The 23,722-nt window shown below is 39.6% G+C and overlaps 2 protein-coding genes across 13 annotated transcripts in view; both read right to left on the bottom strand.

The window, feature by feature from the left end:
- Window positions 1-23,722, bottom strand: part of LOC109414371 (POU domain, class 3, transcription factor 3-like) — a 146,881-nt gene that overhangs the window by 55,748 nt on the left and 67,411 nt on the right. The gene's annotated exons all lie outside the window — the stretch shown is intronic.
- Window positions 1,424-2,701, bottom strand: LOC115269665 (adult-specific cuticular protein ACP-20-like). Its single transcript, XM_029878501.2, has 2 exons — window positions 1,959-2,701; window positions 1,424-1,888 (listed from the first exon to the last, which is right to left on the bottom strand). Exons 1-2 carry the CDS (start codon window positions 2,112-2,114, stop codon window positions 1,559-1,561), a joined length of 486 nt encoding a protein of 161 aa, XP_029734361.1. The 5' UTR covers window positions 2,115-2,701; the 3' UTR covers window positions 1,424-1,558.

Raw genomic sequence — 23,722 nt, 5'->3', positions numbered from 1 at the left:
AAAGAACTCAAAATTGAATTTAAAAGTGCCCTATTTTGAGTTTTTCAGTTTCTCCGTGCAGAGTACCACAGGTAAGCAAATTTTTGAAAAAAATATTGGAGCATGGTTTTGAACCACCTTTCTGTATTGGGAACAAGAGTTGTTTACAAGAGGAGGAGAGGAGTTGTTTACGTAATTACGTCAAAATTGCCCAGTCATCAGTCAAAATCGAATATGATTTTGAATAGAATGCAAAAGTGGAGGCGATATGCGTACACTTTACACGCGGTTAAGGTGTCATGATTCATCACTGTGCTTTCAAAGGAATCATTGCTTGTTTGTTTTTCAATAATTGTTTGCTTCGCGTTTTTGAAGTGATCAAAAACTGATAATTCTGCAGCAACGCTACTGGAAAAGTATCATCGTAATCACTGCGTGTGACCTGAGCATATAGGATGATACTTTTTAATACGAATATTCGCTTTCGCTGCTGAGAATTATCAGCTGTAAATTTCGAGCAACATGGCTGCCGATGCTGATGATGCCGTAAAAAGCCTTAGATCGAAGCAGGCACGCATAAGGCCTCCACTTTAGCATCCTATTCAACAGTTTCTTCAGATTTTTTTTTATTTCAATAATTCCTGTATACAGAGCTGTATCGGTTTATCCTTTGGGATATTCCTCATTAATTTCCCAGGAAATTGCTATGGCAATTCCTTCAACCATTCTTTTGTTAACTCCTTTGTAATTAATTGGGAAATTAGTTATGGAATTTCTCAAGCAATTCCTTTGGCAAATCCTATGGTAATGCTTTTAGAAATTTGTTCGGAAACTTCTCTTTAAATTTCATCTGCAGTTTCTTTACAATTCTTGAAAATCCTTGAAAATTCCTTCATAAACACCTTTGCAAATTCTATCGGCCATTTTTTGGGAATTCCACGAGCAGTTTTTTTTTATTTCTTCGGAAGTTAATTTGAGAATTCTTTTGAAAATTTCTTTGAAATTTGATTCGCAATTCCCTTTTAAAATTATTTCTGTGCTCTGTAATCAATACAATTCAATCAAAATTATTTCGGTATTTTTGTGGAAATCCACTATTCCTTCTGCAATTCTATTCCAATTCAATGCATCAATTCGGGTTGACTGAATTTCCAAATAAGGATAAAAACAAAAGCCTTACAAATTGTTGAAATTGGGGAAATAATGTTAGTTACTCATTGTTTTCCCTTAGTAATGTTTTTACATTTAAACAATATTGGTTTGTTGCTTTCAAAAATAGATTACCTACAAAAAGAAATTCTAGGGGCTTTACGTAAACCGTCCGGCTGTACCACGTTTGTTCACCACTATCAACATAATACTGGAGGGAGTATCTATCAACGTGCATGAAAATGTTGTACAACACAGTCACCATCTAATAAATTAATCATTGAAAGGCAAAAAAATCAATTGTAAATCTTTTTATTGAGGAATAGCGCACATGTTAAGCACAGATCACAGCTCGGTTGGGGGTGGGAAATTATACATACAAAAGCATTAGCCAGGTCGGAAATTGAAAATTTGAAACAGATTCAAGAAATCAATTGAACTTCTTCAGTTTGCTGTAGCTGTAACCATGGCCGTAGTAGCCACCCTCGTATCCACCGCCCATACCCATGCCTCCCTCGTGGATCGCGTGTCCAATGTTCTTGACCTTCGCTTCGAAACCGTTCTTGCTGTCGGCGTGGTATTCAACAATCCGCTTGGTTCCATCAGCCTCATCCAGAGTGTACTCGCCCTTGACAACATCCCCATCGCGCATCTCCCACTGGCTCTTGTGGTCACCGGTGTGGTAGTCCTTCACTCCGTACTCGAACTTGTATTTCGGGTAACTGTAGTAATCCTCTCCGCCACCGATTCCAATTCCACCCTGGCAACAAATTCCGAAAACGCATTAATATTGAATCCACACTCAATCAAACCCGAATGTCGCTTCTCACCTGAGAGCCCCCAAAACCGCCACCCATCATGCCGCCCTCGCCACCATACCACTTGTACGGGATGTGTTTGACTTCACTGATAAATCCGTGATGTTCGTAGGCCAAAGCGGCTCCCACCAGAGCCACAGCTACAACAACGACCGATGTGCGGAACATTTTGGACAGTGCTGCTGCGGTTAGAACTTGCAAATGCTACTAATGCACCCCGCCACGCCATTCTACTCTATATATACCGATGAATGTGCGGAACGATCAGTCTGTCAAACAGTCATGGCGCCAATCGGAAAATCAAACCACAACACCTTCTAGAGGTCATCCACACCACCCACACACGACTTTCCACCCTAACTGCCGTCACCCCATCGATGCATTGATGCGAGCATTTTCACGCCGGGACTGACTATACCTGCTGCAGCTACAGCGCAGCGGTAGCGGCGAGGTGCGATTTCACCCAGACCCACCCTTTTCAATGGCGTGTCTGTACCGGTGCGGCGGCGTGGTGGTCACTGACCATGATCAATCAATCAATCGATTTGGTTTCTTTCAAGTTCATTATGAATTCATAAGTTTTGCCTCGGAAAAGTTCTATACGTGCGGGGTACTTTGCAGGGAGGCATGAAGCAGTGATTGGTGTTTTACTGTAGGGACAAAACCGTAGCATTCCAGACGAGGGAACGATTGTGTGACGAGCCCTTCAGAGTGTTTAAAAATTTGAAGATTCGCTTGTCATGTTTGTAGAGTAGCTTTAAGAATTTTCTATGAATTCAATTTCTCGGATATTGAAAAAATCTTATATCAACCATTCTTTGCCACAACACTTGGTTCGTGGCTGCAGTCCTCCATCCTCGACCGCGTTCCACACTTGCCAGATCATTCTGCACCGGGTCCGCTCACCTTGCTCGCTGCCCTCAAGGTCTTCTTGCACCATCCGGATCTCTGGCGATTACCAGCCTTGCACGGTTGTTGTCTGGCATTTCCACAACACGCCCTGCCCATTGTATCCTTCCAGCTTTCGCCATCTTCCGAATGCTAGGTTCACTGGTTAGTTCAGCGAGCACCACGCCCACACCATTCTCCTGCACACTACCAAAGATTGTCCTAAGCGCCCGACGTCCGAATACTTCAAGTGCTTGCATGTTTTCCTCGAGCATTGTCCAAGTCTAGTGTCCGTAGAGAACCACTGGTCTCATCAGCGTTTTGTACATGGTACATCTGGAGTGAACAGAACAGCTATGGCAGATTATACACTAATACGGATTCTCGGATAAACTGATACGATTGATCAAGGTGACGATGGATCGAGTGTTGTGCGTAGTTCGAGTATCAGGGACACTCTCGAGTCCCGTAGAATCCCACAGAGAGTTACGACAAGGTGATGGTCTTTCTTGCTTGCTGTTCAACATTGCGTTAGAAGGTGTAATAAGGAGAGCGGGGATAAACACGAGTGGTACGATTTTCACGAAGTCCGTTCAGCTGCTTGGTTTCGCTGATGATATTGATATTATTGCTCGTAAATTTGAGACGATGGCGGAAACGTACATCCGACTAAAGAGTGAAGCCAGGCGAATCGGATTAGTCATTAATGTGTCGAAGACAAAGTACATGATGGCAAAGGGCTCCAGGGAGGAATCACCGCGCCCGCCACCCCGAATTTCTATCGACGGTGATGAAATCGAAGCGGTTGAAGAATTCGTGTACTTGGGCTCACTGGTGACCGCCGACAGCGACACCAGCAGAGAAATTGAGAAGGACATTGTTGCAGGAAATCATGCTTACTTTGTACTCCGCAGCAGAGATGCCAGATATACAGATTTTTCTGTATTACACAGATTTTTAGAGCTTGATACAGACAGGATACAGAGTACAGAAAAAATACAGATTTCATGACCATGATACAGATTTTTCCTCCACATATTTTTTTCCTCATACATTCACGCTAGGTGGAAAATAAAGTTATAAAAATTATTGGGAGTATAAACCCATTTAATTATCTCTATGTTTCACATTTGATCTCAATGTTCAATCATTCCAAAAAAAATTTTCTTTTGAATTGAATTTGTTAAAAAAATATATTACGAAACATAATACATCCCAGATGTATTGAGCATACGTTAAAGGCGGGCTTCTATACGTTTTTATCACGTTGAAATCTTAAGTTGGTAAAATATAACTATCCAGCCTTCGTCCCAATTTAAGTTTTTCAGCAAGTTTTCAAAGATTATGTTGTTTTATGAAAAAAATCGAAAAAAAAATATCTTTGCTGATTTTTTTTATGTGTATTGCTGTTTGCTTGACAATTTGCAAGAGTCGCGAATTTCCAGTGAAATATTAAGTTGTAAGGAAAATTTAAGCTTGAAAGTTCAGTACATGAAAAATGAAATAAAAGTTGGAAACTTTGCTAAGCAAAAGACCTGGTTTTCTTTTTGCTTTTCATTCTTATATGTAGAATGAAAATAATGAGAAAACTTACGAATAATGTTTTCGTTGAAAATTAAACGTAATGACAGTTTTTTCAAATAATAATATTGAATCAAACCTGAGAAGAAATAGCCAATACACACCCTTTCAAACAACTGAGTTACTAACTACAAAATTGTGTTAAAGATCGAATTTTAATCTTCTTGAAACTACAGAGTACGAAATCAATTTGCAAAAATATGATGCATCGAATGTAGCAAAAGGAACACTTCATATGGGTGTAAATATCACGCCCTAGCAATTTTGGCCATCTTAGCGTGGTGATGCACAGAGAAGGCGGCATGGGAGTTTTTTTTTCTAATTTCGGTGAAACGCGGAGAGGTGCCTGGTATATGGAACACCAGTAATGGGAAGAGTTTTTTTAAAGAAATTCTTGCATAGATTCTTTGGAGAAATTTCTAGAGGGCATTATTAAGATATTCCTTGACTAATTTCTCCAGGAATTCTCTTGAATAGATTTCTATGGGCTCCTTCTTAACACCCAGCAATATAAACTTTACACACTCTTTTGGATATTTGTTCAAAAAAATTTCGAAAATTTCATGTCGACGGATAACTCCATTTATATCTCCACGGATTCTTTGTGATATACATTCAGAAATATTTCCAAAGATTTTTTTCAGAAATTCCTTAAGAAATATCTGAAAAAAAATATTTCTGGGATCTTTGCAAATGTTTTGTAATGCGTTCCACCAAGAATTTCCCGAAATGTTTCTCCAGGTTTTTCCCCAGGAAGTTCCTAAGAAACTTCTTCTAGGATGGTAAAAAAGAAATTCGGGTTAAGTTCTGTTCCTTTCAATTCCACTAAGAATTTGCATCCCTTGGCAGATACGTATTTCGACCTCAACTGTAACGTCGTCTTCAGTGTCTCGTACTTGACTCGACTGGACTTGACTAGAGTCGAGTCAAGTACTAGATACCGAAGAACAGTACTTAGCGAAACTGGAAGCATATCCTTATTTTTGATTTTGATTTTTTATTAAATAACGAAGCAATATTTTCAAAATCGGTTTTCGTACACAGTTAGAGGAAGGGCCAAGATATTTTTTCTTCAGGTGGAAAATATTTCTCAGTTTGAGGGAAACCAATTTTGAATGAAATTTCAAAAACTATGATTTTTGAAAAATTTGGTAAAAGTTTTACACCTGAAACAATCCAGGAGATAGCTCGATCCTTCCTCTCTGAATGGAAACCAATTTGGAAAATCTTACTTCGTTATTTAATAAAAAATCAAAAACCAAAAAATGAGGAAATGCGTCCAGTTTTGCCTTATCCCGACTTTCTTTTTACTTACAACTAACTTTACTTCCTCTAACTCTTTCTTTCAGAATTTCCTGCTTAGATTTATTCAGAAATTCGAATGTGAAGATATATTTATCTCCAGAGATTTCTTCAAAATTTCAAAATTGAGAAGTTACTTCATGGTGTTTTCCTAAAAAAAATAAAAAATCTGACATTCTTCAAGTAAATTATTCACAAATCCTAAAAGGATTTGTTTGGAAACTCTTTCCAGGGTTCTCCAAGATTTTTTTAGACATTCGTTCAGTGATTCCTGCAGAAACTTCTTCATGTTTTTTTAGAAAAAATAAAAAAAGTCTTGATAAACTTCTGGAATAAATCTATCAATGAAAGAATTCTTCAGAAATTTCTGCAGTGATTCCTAGAAAATCCGTGGAGAAATTTCTGGAAAAATCTCTTAAAAAATGCAGACATTGCAGACAAAGGTACTTGTGGATTTTTTAAGAAACCCTTCATTGAATTTATAAAATTTCCCTGGAGGATTTTCTGAAGGGATCCTTGGAAGAACTGCTGGAGGTACCTTTGAATGATTCATCGATAAAAAAAATCTGGTGCAGTTTATAAAGAGATTTTTTGGAAGAATTCTTTAGAGAACCAATGAAGAAATAAAAAAAATGGAGAACCCTCTACAAATATTCTTGAAACATTTCTAGAAAAAATCTGTTAAAAACGCTTATTAGTTGAAATTCTGCAGCAATTGTTGAGAGAATCTTTTGGAAAAAATAGAAAAAATCCAGAAGAAAGGTCTGAACAAATCCAAAGTAATGCCTGGAGGAATACCTCAAGGAACTATTGGATAAACTCCTGTAGAAACTTTCCAGAAAAATCTTTTGATAATTTCTAGAGGAATTTCTAAAAAAAATCCCTGAAAAAATGTAGTAATACTTTGGGTAGAAATTTAAGCAATAATTTCTGGAATGGTTCTTGAAGTTTACTTTTTGTAATCTTTCTATTTTTGTGTATTTTAAATTATGCTAGTTCTTCATACAAACTGGAAGTTTCTGAATTTCTGATAGAATCTCGGAATGTTTGTTAAAGAAAAATATCTAATAAAAAACATAAAAATTGCATCTTTTCAAGATACGTGAGAAGAAATTCATGGAGAAACCCCTGAAGGAAGATAAATTTTCGGAGAAATGCTATAGAAAAACTCCTGAAAAAAAATTGGAGGAATTTCTCCAAAAATATTGAAAAAAATATATGAAGAAATACAAGCATAACTTATGTAGCAATCCCTGAAGGAATTTTCTCTTTAATCCTTTAAAGAATTCCATGAGGATTTTCTGCGGAAACCCGTGAACCAGTTTCAGGATATTTTTTGAGAAACTCCCAGGAAAGTCCCAGGAAAATTTCTGGAAAAATCCCTGGAGAAATTTTCACAAAAATTGGGCGAGTTCAGAACTATTAAGAATACAAAATTATTACGTTCTGCTATTAACACCATTTAGTGAAATCTTACCGCAAATAGAAATGTTCATACAAAATTCGGGACACACAAATTTACATGTGCAACATACAGATTTCTTACGGGGTCTGACTGGATTTACGGAAACTTGGTGTTTTTGGCTTTCAGTCACAGTTTCAAAATACAGACAAATACAGATTTTCTAAAATCCTGATACAGTTTTTTGGAATAACCATCTGGCATCCCTGCTCCACAGAACTCTACGATCGAATAAAGTTCGCCGTAACACGAAGTTAACTATCTACAAAACGCTAATTAGACCGGTCGTCCTCTATGGGCACGAAATATGGACCTTACGTGCAGAGGACCAACGCGCCCTTGGAGTTTTCGGACGGAAGGTGTTGCGTAACATCTACGGCGGAGTGCAGATGGAAGACGGGACTTGAAAAAGGCGAATGAACCACGAGTTGCATCAGCTGCTGAGAGAACCAACCATCGTCACGTCATCAGGATGTCGGATAGCAACCCAACTAAAATGGTTCTCGAGAGTCATCCGACCGGTACAAGAAGACGTGGAGCGCAGCGAGCTAGGTGGGTCGACCAAGTAGAGGACGATCTGTGGACCCTACACAGAGTGCGGAACTGGAGACAAACATCCATGGATCGAGTGGAATGGAGACGGCTATTATGTACAGCAGAGGCCACCCCGGTCTTAGCCTGATCGGTAAGGTAAGTAAAGTGCTACCATTTTCATTCCACCTAAAACAAAGGATTGCAGCGCTGTTTGTTTGGTTCTAATGTTTGTACTTTTTTGTTAGAAGTGAGCACGTAGGGTGCGGGCACCGGTTTTGGCCAGTCTAAGGAAAATCATTTTTATAAAAATAACCAATAATCCTATGAAAACAACCAATGCGTTAAAAGAAAGGTTTCAGTCTATATTTTGAAGGAAAAATGCAGAAATCATGCCAATACTTGATTTTTGTATTAAAAGTGGCACTGGCCAAAATAGAAGCTCTGCCGCAGTTTTGGCCATATTCTTAAGTTTGGTTTCTATTTTGGCCAATCACGTGTATTTCTTATGGGAGTGGCCAAAATAGAAGCACCCTGGCCAAAATAGATATATGGGAGCAGATTTTTTAAGGAAATATATTTTTTTCTTCCAGTTTTTAATCAAAAGATGTGGTTTTCACAGCTGTAATCATCATATTGTATTAGGATCTACTAGTAAAAAATAAATTTACGCCGATTTAGATCGCAACAGGCTCTATACCGCACTATGGCCAAAACTCCGGACTGGCCAAAACTGAAGCTTCTACCCTATGAAAACAAAAAAACGGAATCAATTGGTACCGTACTCGCTTGTTATTTGATGGAATGCATTTTCTGTGTTCACTGTTATATTGTTTTAACTTTTCAATGTCTTCACGTGCATCTGAGTCAATGAATGCGCACCAAAGCCAGCACTAGTGACATTAAAAGATCCACTTTATGACTCGTTTTTTTGTGGTAGATACCTGTTTTTTAGATATTCCAAGGAATGTGCCAACGTACTTACCTGTAAAGAGTAGAAAACATAAAATTAATTAAAAAATGCAGGATTGAAATGGCTACGCAGTATTCAATACGGAAAAACGAGGTTTACTGTTTGCCCGACGTTCCGACACTGGTGTTTTGCGTCATCTTCAGGGTTAATAAAACTTAATACATGTTCGACAGTAATTATGGTAGGCTTATTGAATGCTCTTAAGAGATGAGATCGAGGTTGAACAAGAAGGAGCTATGTGGGGCTATCAGTGGCGTGACATGGGTGGATTTAAGAAGAGAGGTCAAATGAATCAAAGGGTGATGGACAACAATGGATCTCAGGGCGTAACAGTGAGCATGGATTTTAGGAAAATTTAAGGAAGAGGTGAAAAAGCAGCAACTTTATGGCTTAACTGAGGAAAATTTAAGGAGGTGCTAGGAAGGGCCAAGGGAACAAATGAAGAATTTGAAAGAAGAGAGGGGTTGTATAATCAGATGAGATTTCCGAAGAAGTTTAATGGGAGATCCTTTCATTATTCGGGAGGTCAAAGAGGAGAAGTTTGAGAAGAGAAGGGGTTCCAGAGTACCTTCCCAAGAAGGAAGGTAAAGTTACATGGCATTTTAGGGAAATGGTTTTCGGCGAAATGGTATACAACCTATATGAGGAGGAATTTAAACCGACGATTGTTAAGTTTAACTTTGGCAACGTCTGCATCTCAGCTTAAAGTATACACAGGTAACCAATAAGCATTAAACAAGCCGCATTTCAGCATAATATCCACATTAGGGCAGTTCAGACTTTAAACATGTCAAAAATCCAAAGCTCCCATATGTTCGTTACAATCATTGGTGTAAAACTAGAGTCTTGTCAAATTGGGTTTTTAAATTTAGAAAAATGAATTGTTTTTTTCGATTTCATACGAAAGAGCATCTTTTTCTGAGCCACTATGATTTTTTTCAGATTTTTAGAACTTTATTTTGGTGCCTAAAACCAATTTCAAAGAGATTTTTCGAAATCACCTTTTGACAGCTGAGCAACTGCTTGACAGCTCCGCCCAGTACAAAATGCGACGAGGGGTGATCCGACAAATCGCTCCCATACAAACTTCAAATTGATTTTTAAATAGGTTCCCGGGCACCAAAATTCATGAAAATTTGGATTTCGGCTCAGTTTGGCATGCAGATTCCGAATATGGAATTATCTCAACACCGCTAAAGAAGCCAATTTTCAGCCATTTCTGTGGTGATTTAATGGTGGCCCAAGAGCAAAATAGGTTTATATGGGAATTACTATGGAGAATTTTCGAAAAAGGCTCTCCGCGCTGTAGAGCATTACCACATGGATGAAGTCATAGGGTCAAGGCCAAATTGAATTCTTCAGATCTCAATGATGAATGTTGCCGAAGACCGGAACTTATTTCGACAATCGGGGAAAAAGTTATTAAACAAATTCTCACTCGCATGCGCATCTTTATACACGATGTCCTGCAAGGTGTGCAAGAAGGTAGCACGCATACTATGATTGCGTGTCAAGCGTGTCGATCGAGCTGTGGTCTTCTGTTCAAGCATGCATGAATGAATATTGATTAATAACTTCTGTCTCGTGAGTCGAAACGAGTTGCGGTCTTCGGCAACATTCATCATTGAGATCTGAAGAATTCAATTTGACTTTGACCCAACGCCTTCATCCATGTGGTGATGCTCTACAGCGCGGAGAACCTTTTTCAAAAATTCTCCATAGTAATTCCCATATAAACCTATTTTGGTTTTGGGCCACCATTAAATCACCACCGAAATGGCTGAAAATTTGACAGGACTCTAGTTTTGCACCAAGGATTGTAATGAACATATGGGAGCTTTGAGTTTTTAACATGTTTAAAGTCTGAACTGCCCTAATCCACATTCCACCTGCTAACTGCAGTTCGACCGCTAAACTGTCCTAAATTAGCACCTGAACTGCTACTTAAAATCTGTTTTAATTCAGGTTTTGGCCCAATATACGGCTGATTAACCTTCCAGCAGTCGCGCAGTTCGCAACTACCTGCATCACCACGCTAATTAGGAGTACAAAAAGCAAGATTTTTTCAACGTGTTATACAAAATACAACAGCGCGATCGCTCGAGGGTTAAATGCTTACCCGACTAGATGGGAAAAACAAAATTATTACAGGTTGTATTATTTTGTTCAATGATTTCTGTAACAACGGTTGTTATAAAACATGTACCGTTAGTAGTTAAAATAACAAAAAATCAACTCGACAAAACTCGTTCCCATTTAAACAAAAATATAACAGGTTGCGATATAATCATAACAAGATTATATCAAATTTTGATAGATTAAAAACGCGAAATCATAACAAAATTATAACAAGTTCTGTTACATATTTCTGGACAAATTTGTTACAAATTTTGTCATAAATCACTTGATTCGGGTGGCCAAAATAACAAAAACAATCAACCTTTTTCGGGACATCACAAAAAATCTTAGAGCTTCTGAAATAATTTGATTACAAAAATATAACAAGGATTGAAATAAGCGTGTTACGAAATTATGTTACAGGCAAGTTTCTTAAAGTGCATAATATTACAAATGTTGTTATCTGTTTGAAGTAATAAATAAAACCAGTTTTGTTATAATTTTGTTTCTTATATAATAACAAATTTTGTTTCGATTTGCATAGAATGTTCGTGTTTTCGGCAAAAGTGTATAACACATCAAAATCTATTTGATAATAAAAATTATGCTGATGTTTTTCTGCAAGCTGGCGCTAATAGATACATACTCGCTCAGCATCCTAGACACTCTGAGCGACAAATGTCCTCAAAAAAGTAAACTTCTTTTGAGGTGAATGACTTGATGCAATATAATGGCAAACAATACCAATACTTCTTATTTGATGGATACTTTACTTCAGAATCGACTCACCAGGTGGCGGAAGTATTGCTTCAAAGATTACATATGCATAAGACTTTCGAACTACATTTCAGTAATGTAATATACATTTGTTAGGTACTTGATCTAGAGAAAATATTCTAAGTTGATTACTTCGACAGATTTATTTATATGAATGTAATTTTTCAATTTCAATAATATCTGATTTGAAATAAATCATTTCACTAGATGACACCCCTGCACAATAAATTTATTTCGCCAACGAAAACATATAATTTTAGTATTTTCTGTAAAGACGTTCGTCTGACTAAGCGTGACCCGTTGATGTAGTTAATAGTGATTAATACTCCTACCGAGTAGCAATGGGGTATATTTTACTGATAATTTGGACCCAGTGAAAACATACAAAGTCGGCATCTTTGACAAAATCGCACAAATTATTGAGAGCCAGCTTATCTGAAAAAAAAAAAAATACCTCACTCCTTTCTAGGTTTCTTCAGGCATTTTACTACAAATTCCTTTAGGGATCCGGGTATTTCTCAGGGATTCTCTTCGGACGCCTTCATGATGTTCCAGTACTTGCATCAGGGGTTCTACAAAATTGTCACCAATAATTCTCATACGGATACCTTTAGGAATTTCTTCCGGAATTTCGGAAGGAACTCCTCCTGGGATTTTTTTAAAAATTAATACGGGGATTCTTTTAGTGATTTTTGACAAGGTTCCTTCAGGGATTTATCTAGAAAATCCACTTATTTATATATATTTTTTTTTCAGGAATTCCTCTAGAAATTGATTTAAGAACTCAACTAAAAATTCATAGAAGGATCCGTTAGAATTCCTCCCGGTTTTTCTCATGGAATTCCTCCCATGATGCAAGAATTTCCCCTGGTAGTCCTCCAGGAATTGCTTCCGGGATTTCTCTAAGATATAAAATTTCAATGCTAACTAGCACCACTATGTCTGGGTTGTGCGCCGTCATAATCTATTGGTACACTCTGTATTTACTGTAAAAAAATCTCTGTAAATAATAGGCACCCTGATGTACGGCAGATATAAACTGTACATGCTCATTAGCGCCGCCTAATGGCAAAGTTCCGAATCAAATGGCGCACAACTCCAAAGAAACCATCTTTCTAAGTAATCAGGATCCTGAGATATATGAGATATAATATTTGTATGCTCACTAGCGCCACCTTGTGGTGAAGTATCAAATCAAACGGTTCATCATCTGTAAGCTCTTGCTCAAGCAAACAACTTTGCCGAAGACACCAACTCTACTAGTAGTCAGGATCTTGCGATATATGAGATGTTAATTTCTTCAGTATTACATCTGTTTTTCTGTGATGTCTTTTTGGGTTCCTTCAAATAATACGTAACGCAAAATTTGAAAATTTTAGAACGCCTCTCTACCCCACGTAACAACTTTTGTATGGGAAATTTTGTATAAAGCATAACACAGCGCTTGACCCCTCTCGCTTCTGATTCGTTACGTAATATTTGAACGACACCTTTTGAGCCGCAGGACATGTATGTCTTCCCATCTACAGAAGTGCGATTTACCCTATTGTTCTGAGCGTCTTGTCCCCTTGCTACACACTTAGATTTTTTTACAGTATTCGGTAATTTTTTACCGAATTCTCAACAGCTGAACGTCCGGTAATCCGTTCGGTAATCGAAACAGTTACCGAACATCCGGTAAAACAAGATTTTCGAGAGGCTGTCAAAAATTACCGAATTTCTCCGGTAATGTGCGTTGCAGAATTACCGTAGATTTTCGGTAACTCAATGTTTTCATTCGGATGTTTTACAGTTTTTCGGTATTTTCAGGATTAAAAGATGCAGCTAAATATTTAGTTGTATTTATTAACCAGTTTTTTTTTTAGGAATTGCGATATTTACATGAGTAAACTATGTCACCTTGCCTAGCATCGTCTGGGATTTGATTTATATCATGGCCACAGAGCGATTTTCAATCCCTTGGATCACGTATCAACCAGCAGAAGCTGCAACAAAACAGTTAAATATTCGAAATGGGGAAATGCCATCATAAATATAAGCATTGACTACTTACCCAAGTCCAGTAAATTCGACGCTCCGCTCAATTTTAAAACATTTCTCAGGTCACTAAACAAGATTTTTGAGGGACTACCAACTACGAACTTCTAAAACCGAAATGAGAATTTCGTCCATCACCAGTTTGACATTTCGCCATCGTTGCTAGCAACTTTACAGAACTTCGGTAAAAAAGATTGTGATTTACAAACTTTCCGGTAATTTTTGTTACAGTATTTGGTAAAAGCTCTATTTTACAGTACGTATTGTAAATTATTTGACAGATGATGCTGGCACAGTAGCAAATTACAAATAAACCGGTAACAAAATTACCGAACTCTTGTAAAATTGGCTGTGATTACCGAAACTCGGTAGTTTTTTCGCTTTACCGATTTTTTCCAGCAAAATAATTACCGAACAACGAAATCGAATCTGAGTGTGTAGGTACGTTTCATTCTATAAATTGGGAGCATTTTGGAATGCTCTTTAGCGCCACCTAGCGGTAATTTCTTGCACTAAATTGTTTATCACTAGATAGGCCTTGACATATCTGACATCTTTGCTGAAAACATTACCCTTTTAAAAAGTAAGGATCACGAGATATACGAGAATATATGTTCGACGTTCGTATGTATCGGACAAAATATGGCAGGTTTCCTCTGGCATTTCAAAAAATTGTCAAAATGTTCATTTTTAGGTAGTTTTTCGTCAATAACTCAGAAACGAAAAGAGATATCGTTATTCTGAGCACATTTTTGGCCCTTAGGGTTCTAAAATCTCTGATTCTAGTAGAATACGATATTTTTTCGTCGAAAAAATTTCATGATTTTTTTGACCACATACAATTTTTGAGAACTTTTAGTCCCGTGGGGGACCACTTAACCTTGAGATACAGACTTCAAATTTTGGCATGATGGTTTTTTAGCTAAAACGATCGTTTTACAATATTGAACTTTTAACATTTCCAACTTTTGCAAAAATAGGGCCGGCCTAATATACAGCTGATGCACTTTTTAATAACTGCTGTAACGGTGCATTTTAACTGCTTATTGGTTACCTTTTCAGTTATAAACTGATAGTATTCTCTACCACACAGACCATTTTGCGTATTTGTATATCGTCCGGTACGTCAGACACGTCGTACTTGAGACTAACTGAGACTTACAGACTGCTCAATCTACCCAGTGGCTAAGCCAAGACTCCCGGATAACTAGCTCAGTACCATGAGACCCCTAGAGCTGGGTCTACAGGGTCGGCATGCTACTGGGTAATTAGGAGGGGTTACGCGGAACAACAAGTGCAGAAGTGTGGAATTTTCACGGATCGGTGGATTGAAAGTGTAGTGTATCAGGTCGGCTCCAGAGGCACGTTCTCCTCCATTCGGGAAATTTGTGCCATCGCCATGAACACGAGCCTATTCATCATTTACCTGACGGAGAGAAGAAAAAAGGATAGGACAGGGGAAAGGACAGGTAAGGGAGTGTAGTTTACAAGGTCTATGGGATTTATTAGAAGTTATAATATTGAGATTGGATTACTAAACTTTATTGGCCTATTACTACTAATATGGGCTAGTTTGTGGTAAAGACTGTTGTTCTGGTACGTACCGGGGCGTTGCTGGACGTTAGCGAGTGCTCGCTGCTGTAGGTGAGGTCTGGTTTGTTGGGTGGGGAGTTTGAAGATTGCGACTTGGTAGCTTGGTTCTCGCGCACCTGAATGGCGGCGGCGGCGCTTGATTGGACCAAAGGCAATAATGGCGGTTGGCTAAGGAGGTAGCCTGGGAGTCTACGGCGTTCTCTTCGTTGACGCAATCAACGGGCCACGGACGAGACCATATTGGTCACGCCGAGAAGGGTTCTCCTGGACTTTTAGGACTTCACGGTCCGAGACTTCTCTTACTACGGCAGTTACGGAGCCTGAGAGGTGATCCTTGTCGGTTAGACCAATTCCAACGAAATCGTTAGTTTGGCCGAACGTACACAGTTGGCTGGAGTAATCTGAGGATTATATAATCCAAACAAAGGTCCGAAGGACCAAGGCATGTTCAACAAACGGCCTTCTGTGATAACTATCAAAATCAATTACCTGGCCTCGCATTGTGGTTTGCTTCAGACGCGGCACTATGAGCACTGTAGGTACTTTGATCACTTGGCTCAACTGTCTTGCACGGACGCCGATTTACTTATGATCAATGGCCGACTCCCCGAAATTATATCAGGCCAATCCATTCATTTTCCATTTGTTCCATCCTCCCTTCATTTTCCTTCCATGTTGAATACCACCACCCATCCATATCTAATCCTTTTCCTTATTACCACAGTAGATTTTATAAGTTCTTTAAGATCCGTATTGGTCACGCCGAAAAGGGTTCTTCTGGACTTTTAGGAATTCACGGTCTAAGACTTCTATTACTACGGCATTTACGGACCCTGAGAGGTGGTCCTTGTCGGTTAGACCAATACCAATGAAATCGTTGGTTTGGTCGAACGTACACAGTTGGCTGGGGTAACCTGAGGATTATATAGTCCAAACAAAGGTCCTAAGGACCAAGGCATGTTCAACAAATGGCCTTCTGTGGTAACTATAAAAATCAATAACCTGGCTGAACTATTGGCCTCGCACTATGGTTTGCTTCAGACGCGGCACTATGAGCACTGTTGTAGGTACTTTTGATCACTTGGCTCAACTGTCTTGCACGGACGCTGATTTACTTATGATCAATGGCTGACTCCCCGAAATTATATCAGGCCAATCCATTCATTTTCCATTTGTTCCATCCTCCCTTCATTTTCCTTCCATGTTGAATACCACCACCCATCCATATCTAATCCTTTTCCTTATTACCACAGTAGATTTTATAAGCCCTTTTAGTTCCGTTGAGCCCATACATTTCACAAACTGTCTACTTCCTAATCATACAAACCCAATATGAAATGCAATCTATAACAACACTACAGTTTCTCAACAAATGCACAAATTAAAAATAATATTGGGATAATTGTAACTAAACGGTTACATACTTTATGTCCAAGGAAGTCCCAGAATATTTCCCTTATTAAAAGTTTTTGAAACGACCGGGAATCGGATACATGACCCTCAGCATGATCATGCTAAATACCTGTGTGTTTGCCACTTCGATTCTTTGAATATGGGCCTTTACAAACAAAACTATATAAACATATTTCATTTTGAACAGTACTAGTAGTCAGCCAAGGGCTGAAAGTCTCTTTAATAAAGACAAATCAACCAATCAACAGTACTAGTTTGACGTGAAATTCGTCAAATTTAATTTACTTCGTTTTCCTCCAAAAAAGCTGTATTCCAATCCGGCTAAAAACCGCCGTTTCAACACAGCGCAGAGTTGAAACTACCTTTTCCCGGTCCCAGGCACGTACGCACGTCGTCGTTAGCAGAACCCGTTGCGGAATTCGTGCCAACTATGATGGAACTTCGGCAGTGCCAATCCACAATGGAAAAACTCACCCTCCGACGTAGGTACACTATGAAATACACGGTGAGGCAGCATAGGTAGGTACTCGGGAGCGTCGAACTAGGTACGTGGGTACAATGTAGCAACGCGGCATGCGAAAGTACCGGCGGAAGTATCTCTTCCCGGTATGGAAGCTCGGAAATTTAACGCAGGTATGGGAACATTGCGACGACCGACGCGACGGGTGTTATGGAGAATCAGGTCCTGTGCGCGGGGCGGAATGTATGTTAGTTTGAAAATATTTACTTTGGGGCCTCGTGTGTGCGTTGCCGTTGCGAGCCGAGAACCCTAAACCAACTGAGTAGCGGCGGCGGCGGCTATGGTGGTGATGAACGGTGCTTTATTACACTAATAAAATAATTTACTACATTCCTGGCACGGCTTCGTCGTTCTCGTTGCTACACGCGCGAAAATCCTCCGCAAGTGCACTGGCCAAGCGGGAAGCACGTATGCGGGAGGTAAAATTTTAGTTAAAGGAAGCTGTTATTCGTGTTTTTCCTGGTCCCTGCCGGAATTGGGATGCAGTGGCAGAGATAGTAAGGATACAGCTGCTGCTGCCCCATGCAATGTTTCTGGGCGCTGTTTGAGTGGCGGAGATAAATGTAATTCAAACCATTTTGTGGCACTTTGTGAAAAGCTTAAAAGCTTGCAGAGAAAATTTTTGACCTGTTTGCGTGGGTTTGGAACCGGGCAGCAGCGGAATGCAGGGAGTTTTGTTGGTTGTTAAATAATGATTTCACCGCGCACAGCTGCAAGTGTTGTAACTGCAAGGGTACTCGAATGGTTATGATGAAGCTTTCAGCTAGATGACTGTGTGCACCCGAAACATTTAATTATCGTAAACATTGTATTTGCATTACACAGCTATGAATTGAATCGTTTCGACAGCATGTGTTTAAACTGATTTAATTATTTTAACCGTTAATGTAAATATGGTTGATGTATAAAGTAAGCTACGGGAATGAGATTAACGTCGACAGGGCCATTGGTGGTTTGGAATGTGTGGAAAAGACAAATAGTGACGAAAATTATGGGAATAATTTATTTAACTTGAAACACGAATTAATCTCACGGCCCTGGGCTAAATTTACTGAGTTTATTGATTGTTACATGAAATGAAAGAGAAACTTGTGGTATTTAAATAAACTAAATAATAACCCTATCATCACAATCTATTCTTGGTGTACTTGGAACCCAAATTGCTGCATAAGTGTTACAAGTCCCAAGTAACCATGACGCTGTATATAGAGCATTAATTTTGCTTTATAGTGTATTATATGACATGCGATATAAAGTTGTTTTGTAATATAGGCAGCATTAAAGTAGGTTTAAAGTCGAAAGTGGCGCTACTATTGTTAATTTAAAGCAAGCTTTACTGTGGTGATTGCTAAAGCATATAAAATGCTTGTACCATATAGCTAATGCAATCAAATCGTGTGGAATGCATACTTAATGCATCATGTCAAAAAAGAAAAAAAAAGTATGTTTTTCATTTTTCTATCTATTTTTATCTTCCGATACACTCACTTTGATGTTTTTTATTGTATTTCGGGAATAGAACCTAGACTTCTGAAACTGAGCCACGATGAAGCTCGGACGCGCTAACGTTGTGTGCTACGATACCATGTATTTTGCACCTGGAAAAATGTGCAATATAAAGTAACGTATATTTAGCTCGTGCCTTATTGAGTTGTGTTTTCAGCAACTCTAAAAAATGTGCTGGGGTCTGAATGCCATCAGTTATGTTACTCTCGAATATAAATTCGTCTGTGTTGATTCTGTTTTTTTTTTGTTTTCATACGTGCTCACTTCTACCTAGAATACAATAAATAAGAAACAATACAAACAGCGCTTTAATCCTTCCTTTTATGAATTCGGGACGTTATGTTGAATAAGGAAACCAATACCCCACATAATGTTTGTTCCCTCAGCATCTGATTGTTTTCATGTCCCAACCAGAAACCCAAAAAATCATAAATAATATAGATTTTCAAACAGCAACATTTGAGCATGATAATCTAAGTGCTCCGCAGCAATCCATGAAAATTTTGGTTTGTTTTTCTTTTGTTTTAAATGGTCCTGTTTCTAAAAGTGTTTTACAGTTTTTTTTTCGAACTGAATATTTTCTGTTTACAACGATGGAAACTTTAGTACAGGCATATATAAAGTAATAAATGCTTGCATTATTGATTGCAATAAAGCTTTTAACATGGTAATGCAATGAAGCATTTAACAACGGCTCTATAGAACTGTACATAACTGTCAAAATCTCGTAATGCTTCAATGCTTTCATAATGTAGATGAAACGCTTCATTACTTGACAGATGTAAAATAAAAGTTATGTTGCATTAGCTAAACTATAATACGATTGAATAAATGTTATGATATAATGCTTGTGGTTACTTGGGGTGTAACCCCGCCATTAATAACTTTTCTCAACTGGTGAACGATATTCATGATTTTTTTTTTTCTGAAGAAGGCACAAAAAATTGCCGAAACGTGGGTGCGAATCCCAAATGGTCGTTATAGAGATCTGAGATTTCAAACTTTTACCAATCCTTGTTCCCCAAAATAGTCGAACCCTCAACAATCCAAAATTGATTACATACAGATTAAAAAGATAACGGATTTTGGCAAATTTTCAATGTAATCAAAACAGCTGAACGTGGGCTGTAGAACAGTGAGTCGATAAGGAGAGCGTCCATAATAGCTGTGGTCCTCACAAGTTCCTACCTCATGCTTCCACGGGTCAAGCGATGACAAAGACCGCCAGCTAAGAGTTGTGTGCTTAGCTGGTAGTGCCGCCTGAGCACTTTGTCCTTCTGACTTCAGCTAGGCTGAGGAGGTACGACCCGACCGTCTCCACCGGAAGCTATACCTAATATGGCAGCCCCACCACGGTGGATAGGGGACCTTAAGCCAACAATCTACTATTTCCGAAACCCAAAAACCGTTCCAGAAACCTTCATTCTCGGTTACGAACTGATTCAAAGGCAACGACATTTAGCGCGAAACAACGGACAATAATTGGAACTTGGAATGTATTAACCCTAGCCCAGCAGGGTTAACTGGCACAACTAGCCAATTAGGCATGCCGTATGAAGCCTGAGATCCTAGGACTAAGCGAAGTCCGATGGCCGAACTTTGGAGAACACAGATTGGCGTCGGGTCAAATTCTGCTATACTCTGGCCTACGAGGTGAACACGCTCCTTGCCATCGTGGAGTTGGTTTCCTGCTCAGCGGTCACGCCCACGCTGCGCTCATGAAGTGTGAACCTATTACTGAGAGGATACACTAAGGTCTTTTTTTACACGGGTAGTTTTGGCAGCCAATTAAACGCCCCATAATAAATTCAAAAGTTTCCATAAATAATTCGAAAATTGCCAATAAATAAATAGGGGTGAAAGCAATAATAAACTATAAAAGTTCCATAAACAAATCAAAAAACGCATAAATAAATCAAAACTTCCCATAAATAATTGATTTTCGAGCAATAAAAAATGCCAGAATTTCCACAAATAAATCAACAATTGCAATAAAAAACTACATTTTTTCCAACAAAAAATTTCGAACATACTACATCACAGAACTATTATGCTAGAAAGACTGAAACTATGTGTGCAATTTAACAGACAATCGCTTGCTGTCCGAACTCGCTAACGCTCGTCGGACTTTAAAAAGGGATAACATCTCTGTTCGCATTCTACCGGGCAAATTCTTGGATCTGTGGATTGCCTAGATCCGAATCGACGCAGTTACGGCGCGTCGGATTTCGGAAACTTCGGCGGCCTTCTGCCGCCTCAGTTCCTCAATCCTCTATGCGGCTTCGCCGCATGGCTCGGCCGAAACTTTTACTGTACACATTGTTTCGTACATATTGCTAAATTTTCAATTGCTTTTTTGATGTTTTTCAATTGGGAATTTTTGAATTATTTATGGAAAAATCAGATTTATTTATGGAAAATTTGAACTTTTCTGGTGGAAAAAATGAAGTTATTTATTGAAATTTTTGAATTATTTGTGGAAATTCCGACATTTTTTATTGCTCGAAAATCAATTATTCATGGGAAATTTTGATTTATTTATGCACTTTTTGATTTGTTTATGGAAATTTTATAGTTTATTATTGCTCCCACCCTTACTTATTTATTGGCAATTTCTAATTTTGGTATGGAAAATAATGAATTTTCTATGAGTCGTTTATATTTTAGCCGGTAGTTTTTCTGCTTTAACTCTTTCAATTTTGAACCTACCTATCTGATTTTCCGTACACAGGTAGTACTAACCGTGTCTACCTGTGTACAAATTTTCATGTGAATTGGCTCAAAATTGATCGAGTTAAAGCAGAAAAACTACCCGTGTAAAAAAAGACCTTAGTGTAATTGTAGCCAGATTTAGAACACGTGTTCGAAACCTTACCATGATCCAATGTTACGCGCCAACCTATGCTGCCGAATTGCAAGACAAAGAGAATTTTTACAGTCAACTGAATGCTGTCGTGGACAAGACTCCGAAGTTGATATAAAGATCATAATGGGCAACTTCAACGCGAAGGCTGGTTCCGAAAACTCGGACTATGAGCACGTCATGGGACGCCATGTTCTCGGAGAAATGAGCGAAAACGGAGAGCTGTTTGCAGAGTTTGGGGCAACAACGAAATGGTGATTGGGGGAGACGGAGCCTTCTTGATGTGCGGAACAAACGTAACGCCCATATTGCATCCGTCCATCATCTCCTAATCGACGAGATCCGACTGCGCATTGCTAGGATCCATCGACAGGAGGAGAAAATCGGGCGCTGGTTCAACACACGCCGACTGGGAGACGCTGCGATGAAAAGGTCCTTCATAGAGGAGCTAGAGAATCGTGCTGCGAATATTTCAGAAGTTGGAAGCGTAGAAGATCAATGGAACGCCATCAAGAATGCCTTCATCGCCACCGGCGAGAATAATTAGGGTGAGCTACGCACCCGGAGAAAGCAGTGGATCACAGATGACACCTGGAGGAAGATAGAGGAGCGAAGAAACGCCAAAGGCGCGATAGAGCGAGCGAAAACACGAGGAGTCAAAGCCGTCGCCCGTCAGCGATATTCAGCTCTCCAGAAGGAAGTGAAACGCTCACGTAGACGGACAAAAGAGCGTGGGCGGACTCCCTAGCCGACGAAGGCGAGAAAGCCGCTAACACCGGCGACATCCGTCTCTTCTACGATAATTCACGTCGCCTTAGTGGGACCAAGATGAATGCTACGATACCCGTGAAAGACACGTCTGGAAAGTTACTGACCGACCCGGCTGACCAGTTGAAAAGCTGCTTCGAGCACTTTGGAAACCTTTTTCAAGTGTCGGCCACGCCATCAACACATCAGCATGATCCGCCAAGGGTTCGACGCATTACCCGTGTAAACACCGAAGCTCCATCAGTACAGGAGATTGAGACAACCATCCGTAGCATGAAATCGGACAGGGCCCCAGGGGTCGATCGCATATCAGCTGAGATGCTCTAAGCCAAAGGTTCCGCGCGACCCCCTTTTGCCAGCAGACGTACTTTCCGCGACCCACCATAGAAATTCCCTCATTTGTTGTCTATTGGTGTCTTAGTAAAGGTAGCCAAAACGGGTGATCTAACTGTATGCAATAATTGGCGGGGCATCATGTTACTGTGTATCGTTCTCAATGTCCTCTGCAAAGTGATCCTTAACCAGATACAGGAGAAGATTGAAGCAACTCTCCGACGGCAGCAAGCAGGATTCCGTGCCAGACGATCCTGTGTGAACCATATTGTCACGCTCTGTATCATTCTAGAGTAAATCAATTAATAATTTCAAGAGTCTCTCTACCTGGTGTTCATTGATTACGAAAACGCTTTCTACCGTCTCAATCACGGAAACATGCGGGAAGCCCTCAGGCGCAAGGGTCACCCTGAGAAAATCATCGGCCTCATTGATGTACGGTACAGGGCATTGTCGTGCGTGCAGAGGATCGGACAACCATCCGGGTCATTGCAGGAGTGAGGTAAGGATGTATTATATACTGTTACCGCTACTGTTCCTCATCGTAATCGACGAGATCCTGGTAGGTGCGATTGACCGTGAACCAAATCGTGGATTGCTGTAGCGGCAGCCCATTACCATTGAGCACCTGAATGACTCCGAATTGGCTGGTGACGTTGCTCTCCTAGCTCAACGGCGCTCTGCTATGCAGAGCAAGCCCGATGATCTTGCCAATCGCTTCTCGGCGGCAGGTCTTACCATCATCGTCAACAAGACCAAATAGTTGGATGTAAACACGGTCAACTCTTCCAGCTTTACGATAGCTGGGCAATCAGTGGAGAATGTTGAAAGCTTCCAATATCTTGGTAGCCAAATGGCAGCCGATGGCGGCACCAAGATCGACATAGGTGCACGGATCAAGAAGGCGAGGGCTGCTTTGGCGAGTTTAAGAAATGTATGGGAAAACAACCAGATCAGTCGACGCACCAAAATCCGAATTTTCAACTCGAATGTGAAATCTGTGCTGCAGTACGCCTGTGAAACATGGTGTGTATCAGTGGAGAACACTCAACGGCTGCAGGTCTTCATTAGTAGCTGCCTGCGGTATATAATTCGTGCATGGTAGCCACAC

Source organism: Aedes albopictus, chromosome 2 (assembly GCF_035046485.1).
Source record: "Aedes albopictus strain Foshan chromosome 2, AalbF5, whole genome shotgun sequence".
NCBI classification, from domain to species: Eukaryota; Metazoa; Arthropoda; class Insecta; order Diptera; family Culicidae; genus Aedes; species Aedes albopictus.
The sequence above is the reverse complement of the archived record's forward strand: the minus strand, read 5'-3'. Positions and strand labels throughout refer to the sequence as shown.

Excerpts from the sequence above, each read along its gene's own strand:
- LOC115269665 (XM_029878501.2), bottom strand. The coding sequence starts at position 2,114 with ATGTTCCGCACATCGGTCGTTGTTGTAGCTGTGGCTCTGGTGGGAGCC. Across the intron at positions 1,889-1,958 it reads GCGGTTTTGGGGGCTCTCAG|GGTGGAATTGGAATCGGTGG; the intron begins GTGAGAAGCGAC and ends ATTTGTTGCCAG.